Genomic DNA, 22,513 nt, shown 5'->3' on the forward strand with positions numbered 1-22,513 from the left:
CAGTATATAAATATTTTAACTGGATTTTAACTGGACAGGGAACTGCAAAAGTTTCCCATATTGATCCTTTTTGCAATCTTAATTATGGTACTCTGAGCTAGGATATTGCCTAAACTGCCTGGGCTACAACAAACTCTGAAAGGGCTTTTACTTCCACGTCCATAGTGGTTGAGGGTTCGCGTTCTGTGAACGCTGCAACCTCACGTGAGTAGCTTAGGAGCGAGGACGGTCACTCCCGGATAAATGAATACAGGATTCTCGCGGCTGGGAGCGGTCGCCCGACGAGGTCGGTCATTCTGCCTGTCCGGTAGCACCACGAACACCTGCCACCGACACCTCCCCACCAGCCCCCGAGGGTTCGCGCGGGCATCCCGAGCCGCGCCCCCTGGTCCGCCGCAGCCAGATTCCCTCCCGGGCGGGTTACGCCCCTAGGCGCAAAACGGAACCACTCCGTATCAAGAAGACAAAGTATAACCAGTCATACCAAAGAGAGGCAGCATTATTTAGACAGCCGGCTACTCCCCCAGAGACTCCACCCAGTCCCCTGGGCCCGGCGTCCAGCGCGCAGACGGTGCCCGGCTCCAGGAGCTCCAGCTCCCTCCACGTGTCCTGTCTTCCCAGCAGCCTCCTCTGCCGCCTCGGGAGGAAAATCTCCTGACAACTCGCGGTCTGCGGACTACGACTCCCAGGAGGCGCCGCGCCGCGGCTCTCCCCGCCCCACTCCCCGGGACGCGCAGGCGCCTTGGGCTCCGTCAACAAGCCGGACTGGCGACGCCTGGATGCGGTTTCTTCCGGGATTTGTAGTTTTTCTGGAGCTACCCGGGCCGTCTGTCAGAGGGACAAGAACTACAAGTCTCGGCTGCCCCAGCGCTGCGAGCCTGGTCACGTGGCGGGGGCCGACCGGGCGTGCGTGCCGCCGTTGATCCGGTGCTGCAGTGAGGAGGTGGTTCTTGCCCGTGTTGTGTGTGTGTGTGTGAGTGAGAGAGCGAGTGAGTGAGTGAGTGAGTGTGTGTGTGGGGGGGACTCGGCTTGTTGTTGTCGGTGACTTCCCCCTCCCCTTCACCCCTTCCCCTCCCCGCCGCCGCTGCAGTGGCCGCTGCCTGGGCCGTAGGAAATGAGCGATAACGATGACATCGAGGTGGAGAGCGACGTGAGTCCTGGGGCTTCTTCCTTCCCGTGCGGGTTGTCAGGCGGGGACAGCGGCCAGGGCTCTCAGCGGGGCGACGGCGGGAGGGGGCCGGGCTGCCGCCGCCTCCTTCGTCTTCCCCTCGGGGCCAGGACTGCCTCCGTCGCGTTCCCGGCTCGCTCCCCTCCGGCTCCTGGCCGGAGCGGCCTCCTGGGACTGGAGGTTGGGGGAAGACACGCGGCTTCTGGGACCCCCCACCTTCTCCCGTGGGGGAGGGTGCTGCGGCCTCCCGCTCCCACCTTCCCCGGCTCAGGATCCGGGGGACAAGGATGGGGGGCGCCCGGGATCCCATTGTCCGGATCCAAGGGAAGGGGACGGCGTTCAGGACCTGCCCCTTCGGACTGCGATCCTCTCCTCCCGTGACCCGCGGATCCTGGGGGGCGAGGAAGGGCGGAGAGGGGTTGGGGGTGCCTAGATGCCCGAGCTGGGTCTGCAGGGAGGAGACAGTGCTCGGGACCCCTCTGGCCCAGGTCGGATCCCGGAAGGAGGGGCGGCGCTCGGGACCCCTCTACCCCGCTACCGGATCCCGCCGAGGGTGGAAGGGTGGGGGCAAGGGGTGGGGAGGGAGGAAGGGGTGTCGGGCTGACTCCCCACCCTCCGCTTCCTCTGCCGCCGGCATTTTCTTTCTTATTATTGAATGTTAAGTGTAAAAATAACTTCTATATTTTCTATTTTTTTTTTCTCTCTTATTCCAGGAAGAGCAACCGAGGTTTCAATCTGCGGTACGTCTCCTACTCTCCATTTCATTTTTATTTCCGTTCAGTTCTATTCCTTTTTGGGGTCAGAGAGAAAAAGAGATCGTACTATTACTTTTAATATTGTAGTAAACTCTAATGTTAACCACTAAGGTGAGGTGGGGCCTGGTTCTGGAGGGTGGGGGGGTTGCAAATCCCATCATTCTAGATTCTCAGGTGATAAGTTCAGTGATTCTAGGTAAGAGGAGCTGTATACAAAGAATTGAATTGTTGTGTAGTTTTCAGATAGGGGATCCAGCTGCCACTATGTAAGTGGAAATGAGAAATGCAGCATTCTGAAGTCTGTGGTAGTATCATTTCAGGGCAAAGTGGTCAGAAGATTTACTTAGGAACAAGTAGGTTTTAAACCATATCTGTATAATTGTGTGAAGCTGAAGCCACATGCAATAATCGCCTTTAACCAAGTCATGTGACTGCTATAGACCCGTAGAATCTAGCACAACATGGTATTCTAATGCAAAAATTGGAAATGTGGAGGAGTCAAACGTTGCATCATCAAAGTGTCACGTAAAGTTATTATGGTCTGATTCTGTGTATTTGAAGGAGGTATAAAGAAAATTTAAAAATAGCTGAAGAAAAGTGGCATTGCAGAGACAGTTTTGCTGAAAGGTGATGGATGAGACCATATAATGTTATCAATAATTTCTTAGTGTTTTGATATTAATGTTCTCAGTAGATGGTTCTGTGGATTTAGATAAGCACTAATTTCATGTCTTTGGAGTCTGAGACAGTAATATGGGTGTTTCATGAATAGATTAGAGAGAAAAAAAGAATATACACAGAATAAATCAGAATCAGAGAGGGGAAGAGAAATAAGTATATCAGAGTGTCTAATGTTTGATAGTTGGGAGCAGTAAGAAGTGTATAGAATGGGGGGTAAAAAATTCAAATGCTCATAAGGGCCATAAAGAATAAGGAAGAGGTGAGGGCTTGGGTACTGGAGAGCAGTGCCTCTTCTAAAAAGTCAGCACTACTGAACTCCAGTGGTTTGTTACGTAGGAGTGAAGGGTCAGTATTGCTAGATCTTCCTATTTTTTATTTTATTTTATTTATTTATTTTTTAGACAGAGTCTCACTCTGTTGCCAGGCTGGAGTGCAATGGTGCTATCTTGGCTCACTGCAACCTCCGCCTCCTGGGTTCAAGCGATTCTCCTGCCTCAGCCTCCCAAATAGCTGGGACTACAGGCGCGTGCCACCACACCCAGCTAATTTTTGTATTTTTAATAGAGATGGGGTTTCACCATATTGGCCAGGCTGGTCTGATCTCTTGACCTCGTGATCTGCCGGCCTTGGCCTCCCAAAGTGCTGGGATTACAGGCCTGAGCCACCGCGCGCAGCGGATCTTCCTATTTTTTAAGAAAGATTAGAAATCTAAAACTTTATGTTATTTTTCTGATTTTTAAAATGATGTGTGGAACAACTGTTCGGGGGCTTGTTAGAATTTGCAGGATGTCACTTTGATACCTCTCGTATAAGAACTTGCTAACCACAGGATAAAGGCAAGCCATCTCAGTTATACCTGCTCTTCATTAGAGCAAGCAAAGATTGTGCGGGTTGTCTAAGCAGATAGGCATTAAGAAAACTTATTTATTGAGAGCTGATATTTCCATAAAATCCGGGATGTAGTTGTTCCAGAAGTCTTAAAAATTATCCCTGGGTAATAGTCATTAAAGATAATTTGTTTTATTTATTCTTGAAGTATTCTCATATACTTATGCATATATTTGAAAATCGAATTCCTTTTTCTCATTTACTTTTATCCTTCATGTTTGGGGCCTAGTCTGTTGAAAACTTTTTTTTTCCCTGAAAGTCTCCAGTTGTAAAATCTGTGCCAGGTCTTGATCAGAGTTGGAGGGTAAGGATTGTTTAGCCTTCCTTTGCAGAATCATCCTTTGAATTGAAATTATACTGACTTCCCAGTAAGAGAAAGTTGTGTTTTTTTTTTTTTTGGTGAAATTTTGGCTCACAGTTCTTGAAAGCCTTCTGCTTTTCAAAATTTTCATCCATATGATTGTTGATATAAATTTGTTTATTAAATTATTACAATATTTCTGCTTTCCTGGAATGCTAATCTCATTGTTTTGTCTAGATGTTTTTAGTTTGCTATTAAGGTGCCTAGGATTTTTCCTTTTGATTTTGGGGGGTAGGCAAGGGAAGTTGGTTTGACACTTTGTTTTTAATTTAACACATCTATTTGTTGAGATTTCTAAGTATTACTCTGCACAATGTAATTACAACAGCATGGAGAGAAAAAGCAGATGTGTTATAGACAAATTTTGTAGTATATTAAACAACTATTGTGACTGTGTAGGGTAAAAAGGATTCCATTTTTTCCCCTCTGTGAATGCATCTGCTTACTTCTCTATATTTAATATTAGATAATAAATATATTTAAAATTTAAGAGGGAGCTATTCTTAAGTTTTGCCTTAGAAAAAAGGTTTAAAAAAAATGTGGACTGTGAACAACCAAATAGGTATTTAGGACTACAGAAGAAGTTGAAAAAGTTATTTGAAAAAGGTTCTGTGGATCCTAATATAAAAACGTTCATGTATGTTTTATAATGTCACTACAATATCTAGGCCTTACTACATGAGAAATGTAAGATACTGAGAACAGAGTTAGGAAGTTAGGCTAACTAACAGAAAGTGAAACTGATTGGGCAAATATTTTTTTCTATTGCTTCAGTACAAACGGAAAACAGCTTCTCCAATGACCAGTAAGCTTTATTAAAGGAAGTAACCCCAAAGAGTATTCTTATTACTAAACTGAATACATTGCAAAATCCCACTGATGTTATTTTTATTATATTTTGGAGGGAAGAGGTTGCATTTTAAAGATAAATTTCTGGGACAGGTATATTATATTGCAAGGGCTTCCTTTTGCTTTATTTCTGTTTGGGAAGTTTCTTTAGCAAAGAGTGAAAGTGTACAAGAAATATATGGGTTAGTGTGTTGGTCAGGAAATGCAAGGTTTTTTCCAGCGACCATCCTTGATGGCACCTGAGTGAGTTGCAGTTGCAGTATACCTGTTAGGGGTTTGAAAACAGATTTGTGCAATTCCACTTCTGGACCTTTCTGGTATGAAATATTTTTAACTTCTCAGAGCTCTTTGCTTCTTTAGGAATATTCAGAAGAGAACGAGCTTGGTAGCCTCCGAGATTGGAATTCACTCAGTAAACTACTGTCTGTTTTACCTGCAGTCAGTTGCATGGCAAAAGTGCTGCACAATGCATGTACTTTTTCTCTGCTTAGAGTTGTTGACAGTGATAACAGAAATGCCAGAGTTAGTTCCTAAATGTGCCTGTGTTAGAGTAAAAGTTGTTCTTATGTCTAAAAGAATTTTTCTAAGATGCCAGTAATGGTGAAATAGTTGGTCAAAGAATTCAGCTTGGTTTTTAATTAAAATTTCCTGACCAAGGCATCCTTCTCTGAAATGGCTATAGTATGAGGCCTTGTTTGGATTATAGCATTTGCCAGTTCTTTTAGGCACCAAAAGAAAAAAGTTTGAAAACAAATACATACATTAGATAATGTTGGAAATGTATACCAGGCAATCAGCTACAAGCAGGACAGGTATTGGAAAATTGCAATCCATGTCTTTCTCTTAGGGAGCTTGGTGAGTTTATCCCATCCTACCTGCCCATTATTTTATGTTATAATTTTTGGTTTGATTAAATGAGTATTTTAAGTTGCTTAGAAATTGAGCTTTATCCTGTCTTGTTCTTATCTATCAGAAGTAAGAAATAGAGAGAGATGAGATTTTTGGGTCTGTGTATTCTCGTGTCCTTAGTCTCAATTAAAGAATAGCTTGATAAGAATCATAAGCAACACAAGCTTCCCTCTAAAATACAACCTTCACATTTTGTAAAGGTAGTAAATATTTAGTGGGCAACTAATTCACTATATGCTAAGAATTTTCTGTATTAGAATTGAGATGATTCCCCTTATAGGTGGGGTTAGCTGTCAGGTAGCCTGCAAGACATGGCATTGTTCTGGAGAACCTTGTGCATCCTGGAATAATGAAGCATTTATTTCCCCATGCTATTTGCCTAGAACTTGGAGGAAATAAGATTACTGACTGATGTGATGCCTTGAACAAAGATGCAGTCTCTGTGCAGTAAGTTGGAAGAAAATAATTTTAAGAGATTTCCCTCAATTTTGAACAGACCTCCTTAGCCTAGATGACTTCTTGCCAACGTAGCAACTTCTTGGCTAACAAAATAATGTTTGCCTTCAACATCTAACAACACTTAAGATATACGTGCTTGGTAGTGTCAAAGATGGACAAATTGTAGGTGAAGATTTTTATTCTGGCTACCAGTGTGGAAAGTTGGGTAGAAATATAACTGAGAGGCTGAATAAAAACTTTGGCAGAGATGTCAAAGCTGGAAGTGATTTGGTGCGGGAGTTTCTGTTGAGCATCTGTGGACCACTGCATAGCCCCTTAGTATTTCTGTTAGGGATGCCCTGGAGGAAGGGTTTTCTGGCAGACATCCAGATGTACAAATCCAGCATACTAGAAGAGTGGGCAGCATCCAGCCGCTGTTCCCATAGGATGTGTAGGGGAGATATTTGGGAGCCTGCTGTACAGTCCAAGAATACCTCCGTGGTCTCCTAGAATAGGGCCAAATTAATTCCACAAGGGGGCTTTCCATACCATTCGTTTTCATTATTGAACATCATTCTCAGTACAGGCTCATCTGAGTAGAGTTTTATTTGTTCAAGACAATTGTTTGGCCCTGTTTTTTAAAACCAGTTTTGCATTTGTGGGTGGATATTAGATGCCTTACACTGGGAGTCTTCACCCAGTTTTTCTTCTTCAACTCTGAAATCTTGGCCCTCTCAAAAAGGGTTGCCAGTTAACAAGGTAGTGATAAAGCCTGCAAACTAGTCCTCCAATGGGGGTGGGGATGAGGCGCGGGCAGTGTTATCTGTCTGGGTGGATCTGTGGTTTGGAAATGTTTCCCACAGAGAATTCTCAGCCTTGTGTAAAGGTTTTTCTGTTTTTCGTGTGCTCTTTCAAAACATTAGTGAAAACATTTAATTCAGAGTTGCCTGGAATTAGGCTTGTTAGTTCTGCATGTTTTTAACTTGCTCTTTCTTTTTTTTTTTTTTTTTTTTTTTTTTTTGAGACAGAGTCTCGCTCTGTCGCCCAGGCTGGAGTGCAGTGGCACCATATCGGCTCACTGCAAGCTCCGCCTCCCAGGTTCACGCCATTCTCCTGCCTCAGCCTCCTGAGTAGCTGGGACTACAGGCGCCCGCCACTGCGCCCGGCTAATTTTTTGTATTTTTAGTAGAGACGGGGTTTCACCGTGGTCTCGATCTCCTGACCTCGTGATCCGCCCGCCTCGGCCTCCCAAAGTGCTGGGATTACAGGCTTGAGCCACCGCGCCCGGCTTAACTTGCTCTTTCAAATCGAGCTTGGGGAAGAGAAAAATACATCCTTGCCATTGTCTCTGAGAAATTTAAAATTGACTCCACTAGTAGCTCAGGGATGGACATGGCAGCAGGGATTGGTCTAAGATTCCACTCTTCTGCTAGTTAAATTGGGCCTGGAACCACTACAGAAATTCCATCCACTACTTTGAGAACAACAGTCCCCAGCCCAGGCTTTCTACTAGGCAGTGGATTGCTGCCTTTCCTTGTTGAGCCAACTTCTCAAACTTGGCTGGCTCCCCAGATGAGAAGCCAAGATTTCTGCTCATGATCTACAGCCAAGTTCACTTACAATCCTCTAACCGAGAGACTTGTCCATTTGAGTCCTTTCAGAGCTCAGTGAATGGGAGGGGGTAGTGTATTGTGGGGATGATTTTGGTATTAGATTATACTTAGCTCCACCTCTTTAGTGCAGGGCCACGTGAAACCAAGTGCAACTTCATTCTAGCCGTTTGAGATTTGCAGGGCTCTCCCAGAAAGAAAACAGACAATTAGAATTTTATTTGTATCAACAAGAGGGATTGTGGGTAATTCTGGTGCATAGCTCTCAGCTGGGAGGAGGGCCAAGAATCAGGGTGATTTAGTAGACAGGAGTATCTTGGGCTGCTCTGGAGACCAAAGATGGGCGATTAATTTGCATGTAAATAAACCACCTTAGGTAGTATATAGCAAACAGGAGCGGCAGACACATGCCAAATGTTGTCTCTTGGCCTTTAAGCTCCTTAGGTATAGTCCCAGCCTAACTTATCTTTATGTAGATGATCAGAGGGAACAACAGTAAGTTCAAAAGGACTAGATACTTAAATAGGTTTAATTCTGTCGCGCTATTTCATGCTACTGTTAGAAGGCATCTATAAATTTTGCTCTAAAGTTGTATGATACAGAGTACCTACCTCTAGCCTCAGGTTATGTGGTGTTCCAAACTTGACTATCCTCTCAGCTTCTCCATAATATTTCATATGTCACTATAGTTCAGTAAACATTCATTTTACAGTGAATCCAGACTTAACAAGATTAGGACAACTTTAGCAGTGCTCCAGGCATCTGCCCCCAAAAGAGAGATATGCTATGGAGAACCATGGTTGTCATGGGAACCACATGTCCATTTCAACAGAGCTGTAGGTGAGGTATTATGTTTAAGAGACCAGGAAGTAACTCAGATGACCACAGGTGCTCCCAGCCTCCTCTTCCTCTGTAATGACTAGGACTTTTAGGATTAAATAACAGGAGAATTTCAAGTCCTTTCATTCTCACAACTCTTGATAGATTTTTGTCTGTACATCTTCTCTAGTACAAGGATTCATGTGAGGCAGCATTATTCTTGTGCTAAGCCAAGTTATTTACTCTTGTTCCATTTTTTGAATTTCTGGCCCTCTGTGTGTATAGATTTAAGCTACCTGAACTTCCCATGTACAGACTGGCTCTCTAGGTTAGCTCAGTGCAACCTTGTGCATTCAAGGTGAATATTCAGAGCATAATTTCCATAATTCCTAGAGTGTAGGTGCGATGAAGTTCTTCTTGCTTTGGGTTGTTTGTGTTCCATTTGGAGGGGAGACCCCTCTCATGGGGACCTGCTGAAGTGCTCTTACCATGCTCTCCAGCGCTCTCTTCTGCCTGAAGCCAGAGCATTTTGCCATTCCTGACTTGGTGTTGGCAGTTTTGGTCCATCTCCAGTTGACTGTTCTTTGTGATTCCAAGCAGGCTAAGACTTTGACTTGGATATTTAGATACTGCCAAATTAGCCTGACCTGCCACAGGTACTTGAGGGAATTTATTCTGAGTATGTGGTGTCAGAAGTTGTGTCCTCTAAGAACTGCCTGTCTGGCACTGCCTGTGTGCAAGAAAGCCCTTGGCAGGATAGCACCTTGGATCTACTTTTAAAAAACAAGAACTCAGAATTCATTTGTCATCTTATCAGCTCTGTCATAATGATCTCAGATTCATGCATCTAGGTTTTATAGAGGTTTTAGTTTCTATTGTATGATTTGGTGAGAAGGTCTTAAACTAGTGCCTTTTAGTGGGCTTGGGACTCACGGCGATGGTTTCACATTAAAGAAGCACCAGTGACTTAACTCTTTCTTCCCCTGGACGCCCATCTGGGGAATCTCTTACAGTGGAGGTGATCACATCTTAAGAAGGGGCCACTGGAGCTTTCTCTAGTCACTTCCTAACCACAGACTGGTGGCTCTTCTGTCACATAAGCAAGTTGGGGGGGGACCACTGATGTTACAGCAGAGTCACACTTTGTCCCCCCGAATAACTTTTATTTTACTTATGCATGAGCTGGATGCATCGAGCTACTTTGGATGTTCCTGTCGCAAGCGTTGCTCACCCCTTTCTCCCCCTTTAGCAGATCCTAATTCTGGAGACTCCTAACTGCCCACCTCGAGAAATCCTTCCCAGGCCACTCGCCAGGGACAGTGCTGACAGCGTGTACTTCCAGGCTGTACCCCACCCACCTTGTACCAAGCAAAAGGAGTGACATTCCTAATATGTTCTTTCTCCCATTTTTCTAGGCTGACAAACGGGCTCATCATAATGCACTGGAACGGAAACGTAGGGACCACATCAAAGACAGCTTTCACAGTTTGCGGGACTCAGTCCCATCACTCCAAGGAGAGAAGGTGAGTTTCCTGAGAAGGCTGAGTAGCTGGCCACTACTAGCTTGGAACTTGTTGTGGAGCTTAGCAGAGCACTCACCTATTGGGAAGGAAATGTAGTCAGAGATATTCAGGTAGCATGGTTGCCTTATTTTTTTACTGTTTGGAGGATCACTGCACACCTTACCTACTCCAGTTTATCCTTAACAAAATATGTCAGATATAATGGAGCTATTTGTGAGATAACGGTAGGAGTTATCTTTCAAAATCTATATTATTTGTAATAAATTCTAGAAATTATAACTATACACTATAGTCTAAAGAGTGGCCCAGAGTTCGTTTGGGATAACAGTAAAGATTCCAGAGGTCATTAATACCCTAGACCTCCATGAGAATTTCTTTCCTATGGTTCAAAGTTAATACTTATTGTAAATGAGCACTTGCAGAAATGTATGTAATGTATGTGAAAAACAACCTGGGCACCATTGATTTTCTAGCCCCAATAATTGTTATTTCCAAGGCGTATAAAGAGCATTTTAAGCTGTGGGACAAAAGACTTGAGTGAAGAGACATGTTCATGTGAAATAGAAAAAAATAACCATTCTTCCCCACTCCCTTCTGGAACCTAGCGTTTTCCCTGGAGGGCTAGGCACCGGCTGTTTCTACATTTGAAAAACAAAATTAGAAGCTTTGAGTAAAAGCCTATGGGTTAGGGTCACTCCCTGGAATTTGGAGAAAACATCTGCACGGCTAGTTCCATCCTTGACAGAGAGTGTAGTTGTCTGCAGCAATTCATTGGAATAACTGGCAAGCTGGGAAGAGGACCTATGTTTTTGCTTTAGTGATTCAGTGTTTTATAAAGAAGGAACTATTCTGTTAAGAATAATCTTTGCTTTTGGGTGCACTTTGATTTAGTTCTGTGGTGGGGGTCCTGGATTTGTTTGGTTATCCAAGATCAAATTTGGAACCCTTATGCTTTCATTTTTTATATTGTCACTCTGGTAAGTTATAGCCTCTATACTTTATCTAAGGTGTGGCATTCCATGTGGCGGAAACATGGAGAAGGTCTGACCTTCATAAAGAACAAAACAGGCCATGTGCATACCTGGTATTGCAAAACCAGAATTTGCCATGGGTTAAGCCTACTTAGTGTGGACTTGATTTAATGACCTTAAACCAAGGTACTTACCTGGAATAACAACCTTCCTGGGTACAACACTAAGTACCACGGAAATGTTTATGACTAGAGACAGACTCACCCCTTTAGTCAAAGTAAACACATGCCAAAGATTATCTCTTAGGCTTCTTTGACCTGTTGACAGTTGGTGCTTATTCCTGTACCATAGTATCAATTAAAATTGCTTTGGTAAACTATATGGACAAGAGCTGCCTTCTCCTAAGTCTCACATCTAACCAGGAGTGGCACTGGGGCAATGTTTCTCAAGGGGTGAGTTGCGGACCACCCACATCAGATTCACTACTGAATCAGCCTTTCTGGAGGGAAGCCTAGGAATCTGTATTTATAACAAGCAGTCAGATGATTCTTAGGCATTCTTAAGTTTGAATACATTGGGAGAGGTGGGTCATAGGATCACAACTATACCTTTTCCTTATCCAGCCTGTTTTACAATGCCGTAACATTCTTCCTTAACTCCTTATAATTACATTATTCTAAATGCTATTTTCTCCTTTCTTTCTTCAAGGAAGTTGAAGGTTTGAATTTGGTAGTCTTACAAATGGAATAGTTTGTCATTTGTTGTGGCTCATTTATTTATTCATTCATGCCGTTCAACACATACTTACTGAGGGTCTACTACATGCCAGGCACTATCCTAGATACTGGGAATAAAGCAGTAAACGAAACAGACAATAACGGAGCTCTTGCTCTGATGAGGAAATGATTAAAAAATGAAGTAAGAATTTAAAATATATGTATTATGTCAGGTAAGTACCAATGAGAAAAACAGGGAAGAAGAGTTGCAATTTTAATTATGGCAGAGAAGAAGAGTGTTGCTGGCAAGGTGACATTTTAGCAAAGCTTTGAACAAAGTGAAGCAAAGAATAGTGCATCTGTCTGGTAATGAGCATTCCAGGCAGAGGGAAGGCAAGTGTGGTAGCACTGAGACAGGAACCTGTAAGCATTCCTGGGCCAGGCAGGGAAAACAAAGAGGCCAGAGTGGCTAGAGTGGAATGAGTGAAGGGATGGTGGCAGGAGATGCCGGCAGAAAAGTAGCAGGACTGGGAGAGAGGAGTGGTCCAGGGGAACCAGATTCTAGAGCCAGTCAACGAAACCCCAATTTGAGAATTTATAAGATACCATTCTAATTTCAGAATCCTCCTATCCTGTGTTATAATCCAAATATGTCCTACTGACAGTGAATGAAGGAAATGTCTAAGCTCTCAACTTCTTCCTCTTTAAAAAGCAAGCTGCCAGCGCTGTTTCATAGGTGCCATGAGTCTAACAATATTTTGGTCCCTCAGACTTATGAGTTCTCACTAAACCTGGCGTTTTTTTTAAGTGTGGTATTTGAACCAAAGGAAATAGGTTTATTCTTAGATTGTGGTAATTAAGGTTATGACATTATGTAAATAATCATGAGATGATTATTTTACCATGTGAGTTTTGGGAAACTTAGATTCTTAAAGGGAAAGCCTTTTATTTGGGTCTCTCTATGTTCCAGTCTCCTTTGACTTAAGCATCTTTATGATTCAGCTGACTTCTCCCTTAGCATTTGGATTATCTGTCATATGTGTCCTAAGCCTTTTGTTTTTTAAAGAGAAAGCAATATGTTAATTGAATTGGATCCTAAACAATAATGGGGGATACTTGTGTAAAAAAGAAAGAAAGCTTTAAATGTGGGACCCAAACTCTTATTTACCCTTTGTTTTCTGTATTTCTGCTGTAAATTAAACATTTTTAAAAATGGTTGGCTGGGCATGGTGGCTGATGCCTGTAATACCAGCACTTTGGGAGACAGGCAGGTGGATCGCTTGAACCCAGGCGTTTGAGACCAACCTAAGCAACATGGCAAAACTGCATCTCTACAAAAAATGCAAAAATTAGTCGGGCGTGGTGGTGCTTACCTGTAGTCCAGGCTACTTGGGAGGCTGTGGTGGGAGGATCACTTGAGTTTGGGAGGTCCAGGCTGCAGTGAACTGTGATGGCACCACTCCAGCCTGGGTGATAGAATGAGACCCTGTCTCAAAAAAAAATAAATAAATAAGAATTATCTTTTTCTTGAGAAAAAAAATCAGTAATAATTGACATTGTATTGCAATGTAAAATTAAATCCACACAGCAGTTGTATAAGGTATGGTACTGTTATTTGACAGTTATTACTGCTGTTGCTCCTGTCAGTGTTGTTAACAGGCTCAAGATCACTATCCCATCTGTAGCAGGACAGGGGCTAGAACTCAAGATTGCCAGTTGCCAAGTTCCATCTTTTTCCAGTACCATATGGGTAAGCAGTTTAAGGATATTTTAAAGAAATCTTGCTTAAATACTTGTATCTTGTCATTGTCCTGGGAGCTTCCCCTGGATAGGCCTATTAATCTTGGCAGTGTGTCATACCACGGCTACTACAGAAATGCTATCCTCTGAGGTGGCGTATGTAGGTAACACTGAAATGCAGGGTATTAAGGATCATTTAAAGCCTATAATTTCCTTCTGAGTTCACATAGTTGCTCTGAGCCCAAGAAAATAGACCATTACAGTTGGTGGTTCATTTGGGTTTTGCTGTAGGTCTCAGAGTTAGCAAGTAGACCCTTGAACTCTGTTGTTTGAGTCTTTTGTGTTCCTTGCAGTTTCTCAACTGTACATGGAGTTCCACTGTTGTTCCACTGGGAACAATAGGATGGAATTAGAACCATCAGCCAGCCAACCAGAATAATGGAGTAAGGGCAAGATCAACTATGGGCCCCTCCCCTTTTTTTTTTTTTTACAGAGATGTTACTTTTACAGAAAGTATTATTTAAGTGTCCTTGCTTGGGTACTAGGGAGTGTTACACAATGGTTCACTGGCACTAAGCTCCCCGTATTTATGTTGGGGGGCAAGACCTGATAGCCAGCCTTTACATGGGAGTATAATTCTGTCCTCCATCTCATAAGCCCCAGTACCTGAGCCAGAATGATTATAACCAATCACACTGTCTCTTTATCATGGATGGCTTTAGCAGTAGGTTGTTTTCATCATTGCCATTTGTAGCTCTACAGTGGTTTATAGTAATTTCTCATCTTTTAAGTCTCTCCCTCAGTGCCTGTTGTTATCAAACTCATTGCTCTCTCAGGCAGTGGAGCTCTGCATTTCTCCCTTATGGGGAGAGCTGTGTTGAAGAGAGAGAATATAACTTCAAATGAAAATAAAGAAAAACAGAATTTCTTGATTTTGAGGTGAGAATTTGAGGGCACTGCCTCTGTCAGTTCCTATCACAGATTCTGGCACATAGTACGTTCTCAGTAAATTGTGGTGGAGAGAGAGAGCCAGAGGAAACAGCAGGCTTGCTCAGCCATTAAAGAAAACAGCAACAGTCAACATTATGTGCTCAACTATATAAGTGAGACTTTGTAAGTGCTGTAGAGGTTAAAAGACATAATAGATGGTGTCTACCCTTGAGGGTCTTGCTCTCTTGTTGGGAAAGAGGATTACATCTAACAATTAACAATAATGAGATAACATGCTGAGCATCAGATAAGAGCTTTACATTGAGTTAATCTCAGTTTCATTTCCATTAAAATCTAGTTTTCTTAACAGGTAGATGTTGAAACCAAATACTAATAGTTCCCTTATGGCAGGGAACATGATTCTTAAGGATAAAGGCTCTCATAGCATTTATACTTTTATGTACACACATTTATATATTATACTTAATATATGTGGTTTTACATATATTTGTGTGATTATTCAATGACTGTCTGCTGGCACTACACTACAATAAGTACCATGAAGGCAGGGAAAGTGTCTCCTTTTGGTTATATTTCTTCCCTCAGTGCCTGCACATAGTAGGGAGCATAGTGAATATTTATTAACTGAGGGGAGGAATCCCCCATCAACCTGGCCACATTATTTTGAGAGATGGCTCATTCCTGTTGATGCTTTTAAGGCTGACAGTTCATTCGGTAACCTATGTCTATAGCATATCTGAGCCACTGGGGGGATTGTCTTTTAAATGAAATGTAAACTACAGCCCTATCCACTTCTCCTCATTACTCATTAAGGTTATATTAGCTAGCCAGACTCCAACTTGGGCAATTATCTTTTTAAAGTTTCTACATCTTAAATTGTTGCCCATAGTTGCCCAAGTCTCCCTTAGGCTCCAGGCTCAGCAATTATAAATGCATTTAATTTCTTATAAATTATTTGCATGCTGCTGAAAACCTCCAAGGGCTTTTCATTGCCCATTTAGGTAAGGACTGGTATTCCGTGTTCTGTAAATAAGGTACCCAGCTTGCCTACCTGCTTTTTCGCCTCCTTCCTAACATTAACCTTCCAGGTACTGTACACCCTTGTATTAGTCCATTTTCATGCTGCTGATAAAGACATACCTGAGATTGGGCAATTTACAAAAGAAGGAGGTTTAGTGGACTTACAGTTCACATGGCTGGAAGGAAGCCTCACAATCATGGCGGAAGGCAAGGAGGAACAAGTCATGTCTTACATGGATGGCAGCAGGCAAAGAGAGAGAGCTTGTGCAGGGAAGCTCCTGTTTTTAAAACCATCAGATCTTGCAAGACTCATTCACTATCATGAGAACAGCATGGGAAAGACCTGTCCCTGTGATTCAATTACCTCCCACTGAGTTCCTTCCACGACACATGGGAATTATGGGAGTTACAATTCAAGATGAGATTTGGGTGGAGACACAACCAAACTATGTTATTCTGCTCCTGGCCCCTCCCAAATCTCATGTCCTCACATTTCAAAACCAATCGTGCCTTGTCAACAGTCCCCAAAAGTCTTAACTCATTTCAGTATTAACTCAGAAGTCCACAGTGCAAAGTCTCATCTGGGACAAGACAAGTCCTTTCTGCCTATGAGCCTGTAAAATCAAAAGCAAGTTAGTTACTTCCTAGATAGAATGGGGGTACAGGCATTGGATAAATACAGCCATTCCAAATGGGAGAAATTGGTCAAAAAAGGGGGCTACAGGCCTCATGCAAGTCCAAAATCCAGCAGGGCAGTCAAATCTAAAAACCCTATAATGATCTCCTTTGACTCCATGTCTCACATAGAGGTCATGCTGACAGAAGAGGTGGGTTCCCTTGGTCTTGCATAGCTCTACCCTTGTGGCTTTGCAAGGTGCAGCCTCCTTCCTGGCTGCTTTCACAGGCTGGCATTGAGTGTCTGCAGCTTTTCCAGGTGCACAGTGCAAGCTGTCAGTGGATCTACCATTCTGGGGTCTGCAGGATGGTGGCACTCTTCTCACAGCTCCACTAGAGAGTGCCCCAGTAGAGACTCGGTGTGGGGGCTCTGACCCCACATTTCCTGTCTGCACTGCCCTAGCAGAGGTCCTCCATGAGGGCCCTGTCCTTTAAGCAAACTTCCTCCTGGACACACAGGTGTTTCCATACTCCATCCTCTGAAATCTAGGCAGAGGTTCCCAAACCCCAATTCTTGACTTCTGTGCATTCTCAGGCTCAATACCATGTGGAAGCTGCCAAGGGTTGGGGTTTGCACCCTCTGAAGCCACAACCTGAGCTCTGCATTGGGCCCTTTCAGCCACGACTGGAGTGGCCAGGATGCAGGGCACTAAGTCCCTAGGCTGCATACAACATGGGGACCCTGGGCCGAGCCCACAAGACCAGTTTTTCCTCCTAGGCCTCTGAGCCTGTTATGGGAACAGCTGCTGTGAAGATCTCTGACATGCCCTGGAGACATTTTCCCCATTGTCTTGGGGATTAACATTCGGCTCCTCATTACTTATGCAAATCTGTGCGGCCAGCTTGAATTTCTTCTCAGGAAATGGGATTTTCTTTTCTAGCACATGGTCAGGCTACAAATTTTCTGAACTTTTATGCTCTGCTTCTCTTATAAAACTAAATGCCTTTTACAGCACCCAAGTCACCTCTTGAATGCTTTGCTGCTTAGAAATTTCTTCCTCCAGATACCCTAAATCATCTCTGTGAAGTTCAAAGTTCCACATATCTCTAGGGTAGGGGCAAAATGCTGCCAGTCTCTTTACTGAAACATAACAGGGTCACCTTTGCTCTACTTCTCAACAAGTTCCTCATCTCCATCTGAGACCACCTCAGCCTGGACTTTATTGCCCATATCATTATCAGCATTTTGGGCAAAGCCATTCAACAAGTCCTTAGGACGTTTGAAACTTTCCCACATTTTTCTGTCTTCTTCTGAGCCCTTCAGGTTGTTCCAACCTCTGCCTGTTACCTAGTTCCAAAGTTGCTTCCACATTTTCAGGTATCTTTTTAGCAGTGCCCTACTCTACTGGTACCAATTTACTGCATTTAGTCCATTTTCATGCTGCTGATAAAGACATACCTGAGACTGGGCAATTTACAAAAGAAAGAGGTTTAATGACTTACAGTTCAATATGGCGGGGGAGGCCTCACAATCATGGTGGAAGGCAAGGAGAAGCAAGTCACGTTTTACATGGATGGCAGCAGGCTAAGAGAGCTTGTGCAGGGAAACTGCTGTTTTTAAAACCATCAGCTCTCGTGAAACTTACTCACTGTCACAAGAATAACATGGGAAAGACCAACCCCCATGATTCAATTACCACTCACTAGGTTCCTCCCACAACACATGGGAATTGTGGGAGTTAAATTCAAGGTGAGATTTGGGTAGGGACACAGCCAAACCATATCAACCCCTCTTCTGTTTGCCCAGGAATTTCATTCTCAGCTTATCTGAGTTCTTTGTTTTTCTTAAGGTCCAACCCCAGCCACACTGCCCAGGTGACTTGGGGGTTCCATATTGATGAGCCCTGCTCACAAGGCCTACCTGCAGTCTGTCTTCTATTTCCTGCCTGAGTTCCCCCCTTCCCTCAGTCTCCAGCTCCTTGCCTTAGAGGCCAATATCAAATACTGCCCCACCCTTAGAACTCTCCCTTTAACCTCTGTGGCCTTTTGTGGGACCTCTTCTCAGTCTCCCTAATTTCTGTGATTATCTTATCACCTAACTAAATGGTATGCTCCTGTAGGGCAGAAATCTAATTATTCCTTCTGGGAGACTGTCATACAGAATGGGAGAGGTCTCACTCCCCCAAGAGTACTAGAGAGCTCTTCACCCCTAACATTTTTCGCATCTTGAGATTCGGAAGGATAGAGATTGATTACTAGGCCTTGCCTTTAGCATTTTTTTTTTTTTCTCCAACAAAATGCAAAAACTTTAGAAAAATGGGAAGAAGAAAAAACATGAATCCCTCTTTCCTCTAACACAACTACAGCCTTCCCTTTGGCTATGACAAATGCTGCCCAACAGAAATTTAGCATGAGTCACAAATGCATTTTAAATATAACTTAAATACAATTAAATTTTCGAGTAGAGCCAATTAAAAAGTTAAACAGGTGAAAATTTGAATAATATAATTTATTTAGCCTAATATTCAAAAATAAGTATGATCTCAACATGTAATCAATATATTTAAAATTATTCATTCACTAAGTCTTAAAATTCAACTTAACAGCACATCTCAATTCAGAGTACTCACATTTCAAGTGTTTATTAGCCACATGTGGCTAGTGACTATCAGATCAGATAGTATAATCCAAAAATAGACTCTCCGTACCCCCCCGCCCCATTTAATGTGACTAAAATTAGACATCATCTTAAAGTGGATGTGAAAAGAAACCTGCCTCCTTTTTTTTCTCCCCAAAAGCTGCTATTGTTCAATCCATGGATTTATTGATGGAGTCTAAGAAGCAAGGAAATATAGTGTTATCAATTTGTGTATTCCTTCCTGGTCTCTTCATCTACATGCTTCCCACAGGGAAAGTACTATTTATAGCTTGCTGCTTTTACATAATATATTTTTTCCCCAGGTCATACAGTGTGCTCATGTTTAGTCATTAGGCATGTTCCTTTTGGGCAATTGGGGTTGCATTCAGTTTTTAAAATTTAAAATTTATAATTATAATATGGACATCTCTGTATATGTAGCCATTTCCATAGATTCCAAGAAGTTGGATTTCTGGGTTGAGGGGTGTGAGCATCTGACCTTTTTCCGTGTGTTGCCAAAATGCTTTCCAAGAGGATTGTTTTTATGTCCTCTTTCTTCCATTTCTTTCTTTTTTTCAAGCAAATTCTAAAGAGTAGTCTTTTGGTAGTGTTTTGAGAGTACCAGTTTCATTATCACTGGAATTTTTTTTTTTGGAAGAGGGTAACTAATTCAGTAAACAAAAGTTAGTAATTTTGTGTTCTATTTATTACTTGTGAAATTAACTGCTTTTCCACATGTTTATTTACTAGCTCTATTTCCTCTTTTGGAAATTGTGTACTCCTGTCCTTCATCGTCAAAGTTTGATGCAGAAATGCCACACCTTCATTTCAAGCTACTAAGTACACAAGAAAAAAGAATGCAAGATTTAAAAAATGATTGTTTTGAGTCCTTACACAAATGTCTTACTCCTGGCTTTAATTAAGCTGCTTGAGAGCTGATAGCTCTGCCTTTCCCTGGTAATCAGCAAAATGGTCCTGTGGCTGGGGAGGCCCTGGCAGCAGGAAGCCTTCAAGGAGCCACGGGTCTGTGCTGACTCTGGCCTTACAACCTTCCAGCCTCCTTTGCTGGCATTGATGGGGTTCCATTTTTGAATGAACTAGTTTAATGTGGATCCAAATTTATTGTGCATGTTCTTTCATTTTGGTTTTCAAAAGATGGCTTATTCACATGGAAACGTACACCAGTTTAGCCCTGGGCCCTCCCCTTACCTTCGTATGTGTAAAACTTACACACTTTTCAGAAAATAAATGGTTTCATTTTCTCTAAAATAACTAGTACAAAATAAAACAGATGTGAGTTGTTGAGTCCAGCAGTACCTCTTTTTTCATCCCTCCAGATATGGCATTTTGGTTCTTAGGGAAACAAGACAGCTGTAACATCAGCCCACTGGCATCTGTTTTTGGCACTGAAGAGGAACAGTGTTTAGTAGAGTTAAGATTATTGTTTCTCACATCAGCACTGGGACCCTAGGGAAGGGCAGTGGTGTTCCTAATGTTAACAATCTAGCACTACTATTCTTTTCCTCACCTCTCCCCACACACTTTCTAAAACAACTTGAATTTTTAGAGAAATCCAAGTTACTGTGATAAAATTTATAACTCCAGAAATGTTTGGAACTCTTGCCTTACATTGAAAATTTTTGAGAACCATTGCCTTAAATGAGATTTAATAACCTTGGACTTCATCTGAAGCATCAATGCTAACAACTTCAGTAGTCATTTGGGGCCTTAAACGGTTCTATTTAGAATCCAAGTCTTTTGGGTTTGAGGCCTTTTGTGACATATGTAGTCAGTTCTTACCATGATGTGTGGGGTGGGTGGATGCTGTTCAAAAGCAGAGGTCTGACATTGGGTGCCTCTGCTTGAGAGGGTTGGCCTTCCCTCTGTCTGCTTACTGCCTTGGGAGGGAACGCAAATGGACACGTAGCTGCAGCATGAACAGTAGGAGGGACAGGAACCTGGCAGACCCTCTGCCACACCCTGGGTCTTCTACGTTGTTCATTTTGCTTTTATCCTTCTGGGCTGCCAAGAGGTAATGAAGCCAGCAATACTGTGGGAAGCTCACATCCCCCATATAACCTTCCACTTCCGCCCTCCAGACCAGACGGTTAGGTCAGTTCTCTCACGCTAGCTTGCATCTTGAGGCTTTTCCTCTCAATGTGTTTCTGCTAGAAACCTGTTTAGTTCTCACCTGCCTTTAAAATAGAAAGAAAAATAATCTTCCTTCATTGCTGCTATACTGCTATTACAAACTACCATTTTTCACTTTTTTTTTTTTTTTTTTTTATGCAGGGTCTCACTCTGTTTTTCAGGCTGGAGTGTGTTGGCACAAGCATGTCTCACTGCAGCTTCAGCCCCATGGGCTCAAGAGATTCTCCCACCTCTGCCTCCCAAATAGCTGGGAGCACATTCGTGTACCACCATGCCCAGCTAATCTTTTGATTTTTTTATAGAGCCCAAGTGTCTTGCTGTGTTTTCTAGGCTGGTCCCCAGCACCTGAGCCCTAGTGATCTTCCCACGTCAGCCTCCCAGGGTGCTGGGATTATAGGCATGAGCCACTGCACCTGGCCTACTTCTTACTTTTCAACCAAATTCTGAAGACTAGTCTTCATCATTGCCTCACTTGCAACTCAATTCCTACACCTGTTACCCATGCAGAGACAATTTACCATTGGGCTTTGGCTGTCACTCCTCCAAGAAAACCACCTTCACTAGGGTCTTCCATTGACGTCCTTGTAGGCAAATCAGGTGACTTTCGTAGTCCTTTTCCTCCTCCAACTTTCCCCTCCATGACAACACTGTCCCTGCAATTCTATTGATCTTTTTAAATTAGTTCCATAGCTTCCCCTGTGTTCCCAAAATATGAGTGTCCTCGAGGCTTGGATTCAAATCCTGACTCAACTTCCTATTAGTTTATATAACATTGGGTAAATTACAGCTGTGTGTCTCAGTTTCCTCATTTATAAAATAGGGAAAACATCAGAAGGTTGTGTGAGGATGCCTGACACTTAGTAAGTACTCAGTAAGTGTTAGCGCTGCCATTGTTACCACCCCCATCATCATCGTCATTTGTGTTGCTGTGTGCAGCCATGGCTTTGGAGCAAGATCTGGCAAGGCTGCCCAGCATCCTTTTATGTGGCTCCCAGAGGTGAGAGAGAGGCCTGCTGAGCCCTTTATGTTTACTCACATGGCTACATGGGAGGCCTGGCTACCCCTTCAGTCCCTTCAGCCACCATCCACCCTGTCTCAGGGCTCCATCCAAGCCATTTAAAGAGCCATTTCTGTTCACAAAGACAGAATCAAAATTATGATTCTGCTAATTATAAAAACTATCAGGAAAAAAATATTCAGGTTTTTACTGAGTACCCAAGGCAGCACTTGCTCTGTGGACACGTTGACTTACCAAGTTCTATCTGATCAGTCACACTCACATGAAGATAGGCAGTTGACTCAGCTGACTTAGAGCAATTTGCAGAAAACAGAAACTGAAAGCCCAGGGTTATTCCATAGTCCATGCCATAAATCCCAGGGTTTCTTGCTGGCTTCATGTTTACTGGTCATATATTATAAACTCATAAAGACAAGGAAGGCCCTGCCCCCACCTTCATGCTGTGTTTGGCCACATGATCTTGTATGGAGTGGAAAGATGGGAGGGGAGGATTGCAGGTGAGTCTAGCATTTTTAGCTTCAGCCTTTTGCTTTTTCTTCCCTGGACTACATGCACATGCAAATTTGGGATATTTCTATATTTTGTGCTTTAAATTTTTTTCTTGTTGGATCTTAATTCTTGTTGGGTATCCTGGGAAGAGTAAAATAAAGTTAACTCTGAACCATTCTTTTGGACTTGCTGAGGGATCAGGG

General features: G+C 42.9%; 1 protein-coding gene and 1 long non-coding RNA gene across 11 annotated transcripts in view; one reads left to right on the top strand and one right to left on the bottom strand.

The window, feature by feature from the left end:
* Positions 1 to 470: 470 nt before the first annotated feature.
* The window catches only part of MAX (MYC associated factor X), a 96,481-nt gene continuing 74,438 nt past the window's right edge, over positions 471 to 22,513 (top strand). For 2 of the 9 annotated variants that reach the window (XM_055289095.2, XM_055289088.2), the window contains exons 1-2: positions 842 to 1,150; positions 9,894 to 10,001. In XM_055289095.2, coding sequence (XP_055145070.1) covers positions 1,115 to 1,150; positions 9,894 to 10,001 — 144 coding nt within the window. In that variant the 5' untranslated portion in view covers positions 842 to 1,114. Of the gene's footprint in view, positions 1,151 to 1,881; positions 1,909 to 9,893; positions 10,002 to 19,402; positions 19,966 to 22,513 lie in introns of those variants that run through there. The other 7 variants (XM_055289092.2, XM_055289085.2, XM_055289086.2 and 4 more) reach the window with 7 other exon arrangements.
* LOC129487767 (uncharacterized) lies at positions 7,859 to 13,775 on the bottom strand. 2 transcript variants are annotated; one of them, XR_008659457.2, is made up of 3 exons: positions 13,062 to 13,775; positions 8,271 to 10,077; positions 7,859 to 7,985 (listed from the first exon to the last, which is right to left on the bottom strand). It is a non-coding gene; the product is annotated as an uncharacterized lncRNA (long non-coding RNA). The 2 variants fall into 2 exon arrangements; XR_010122099.1 differs by having other exon boundaries at positions 7,859 to 10,077.

This window comes from Symphalangus syndactylus, chromosome 8 (assembly GCF_028878055.3).
Source record: "Symphalangus syndactylus isolate Jambi chromosome 8, NHGRI_mSymSyn1-v2.1_pri, whole genome shotgun sequence".
Lineage (NCBI taxonomy): Eukaryota > Metazoa > Chordata > Mammalia > Primates > Hylobatidae > Symphalangus > Symphalangus syndactylus.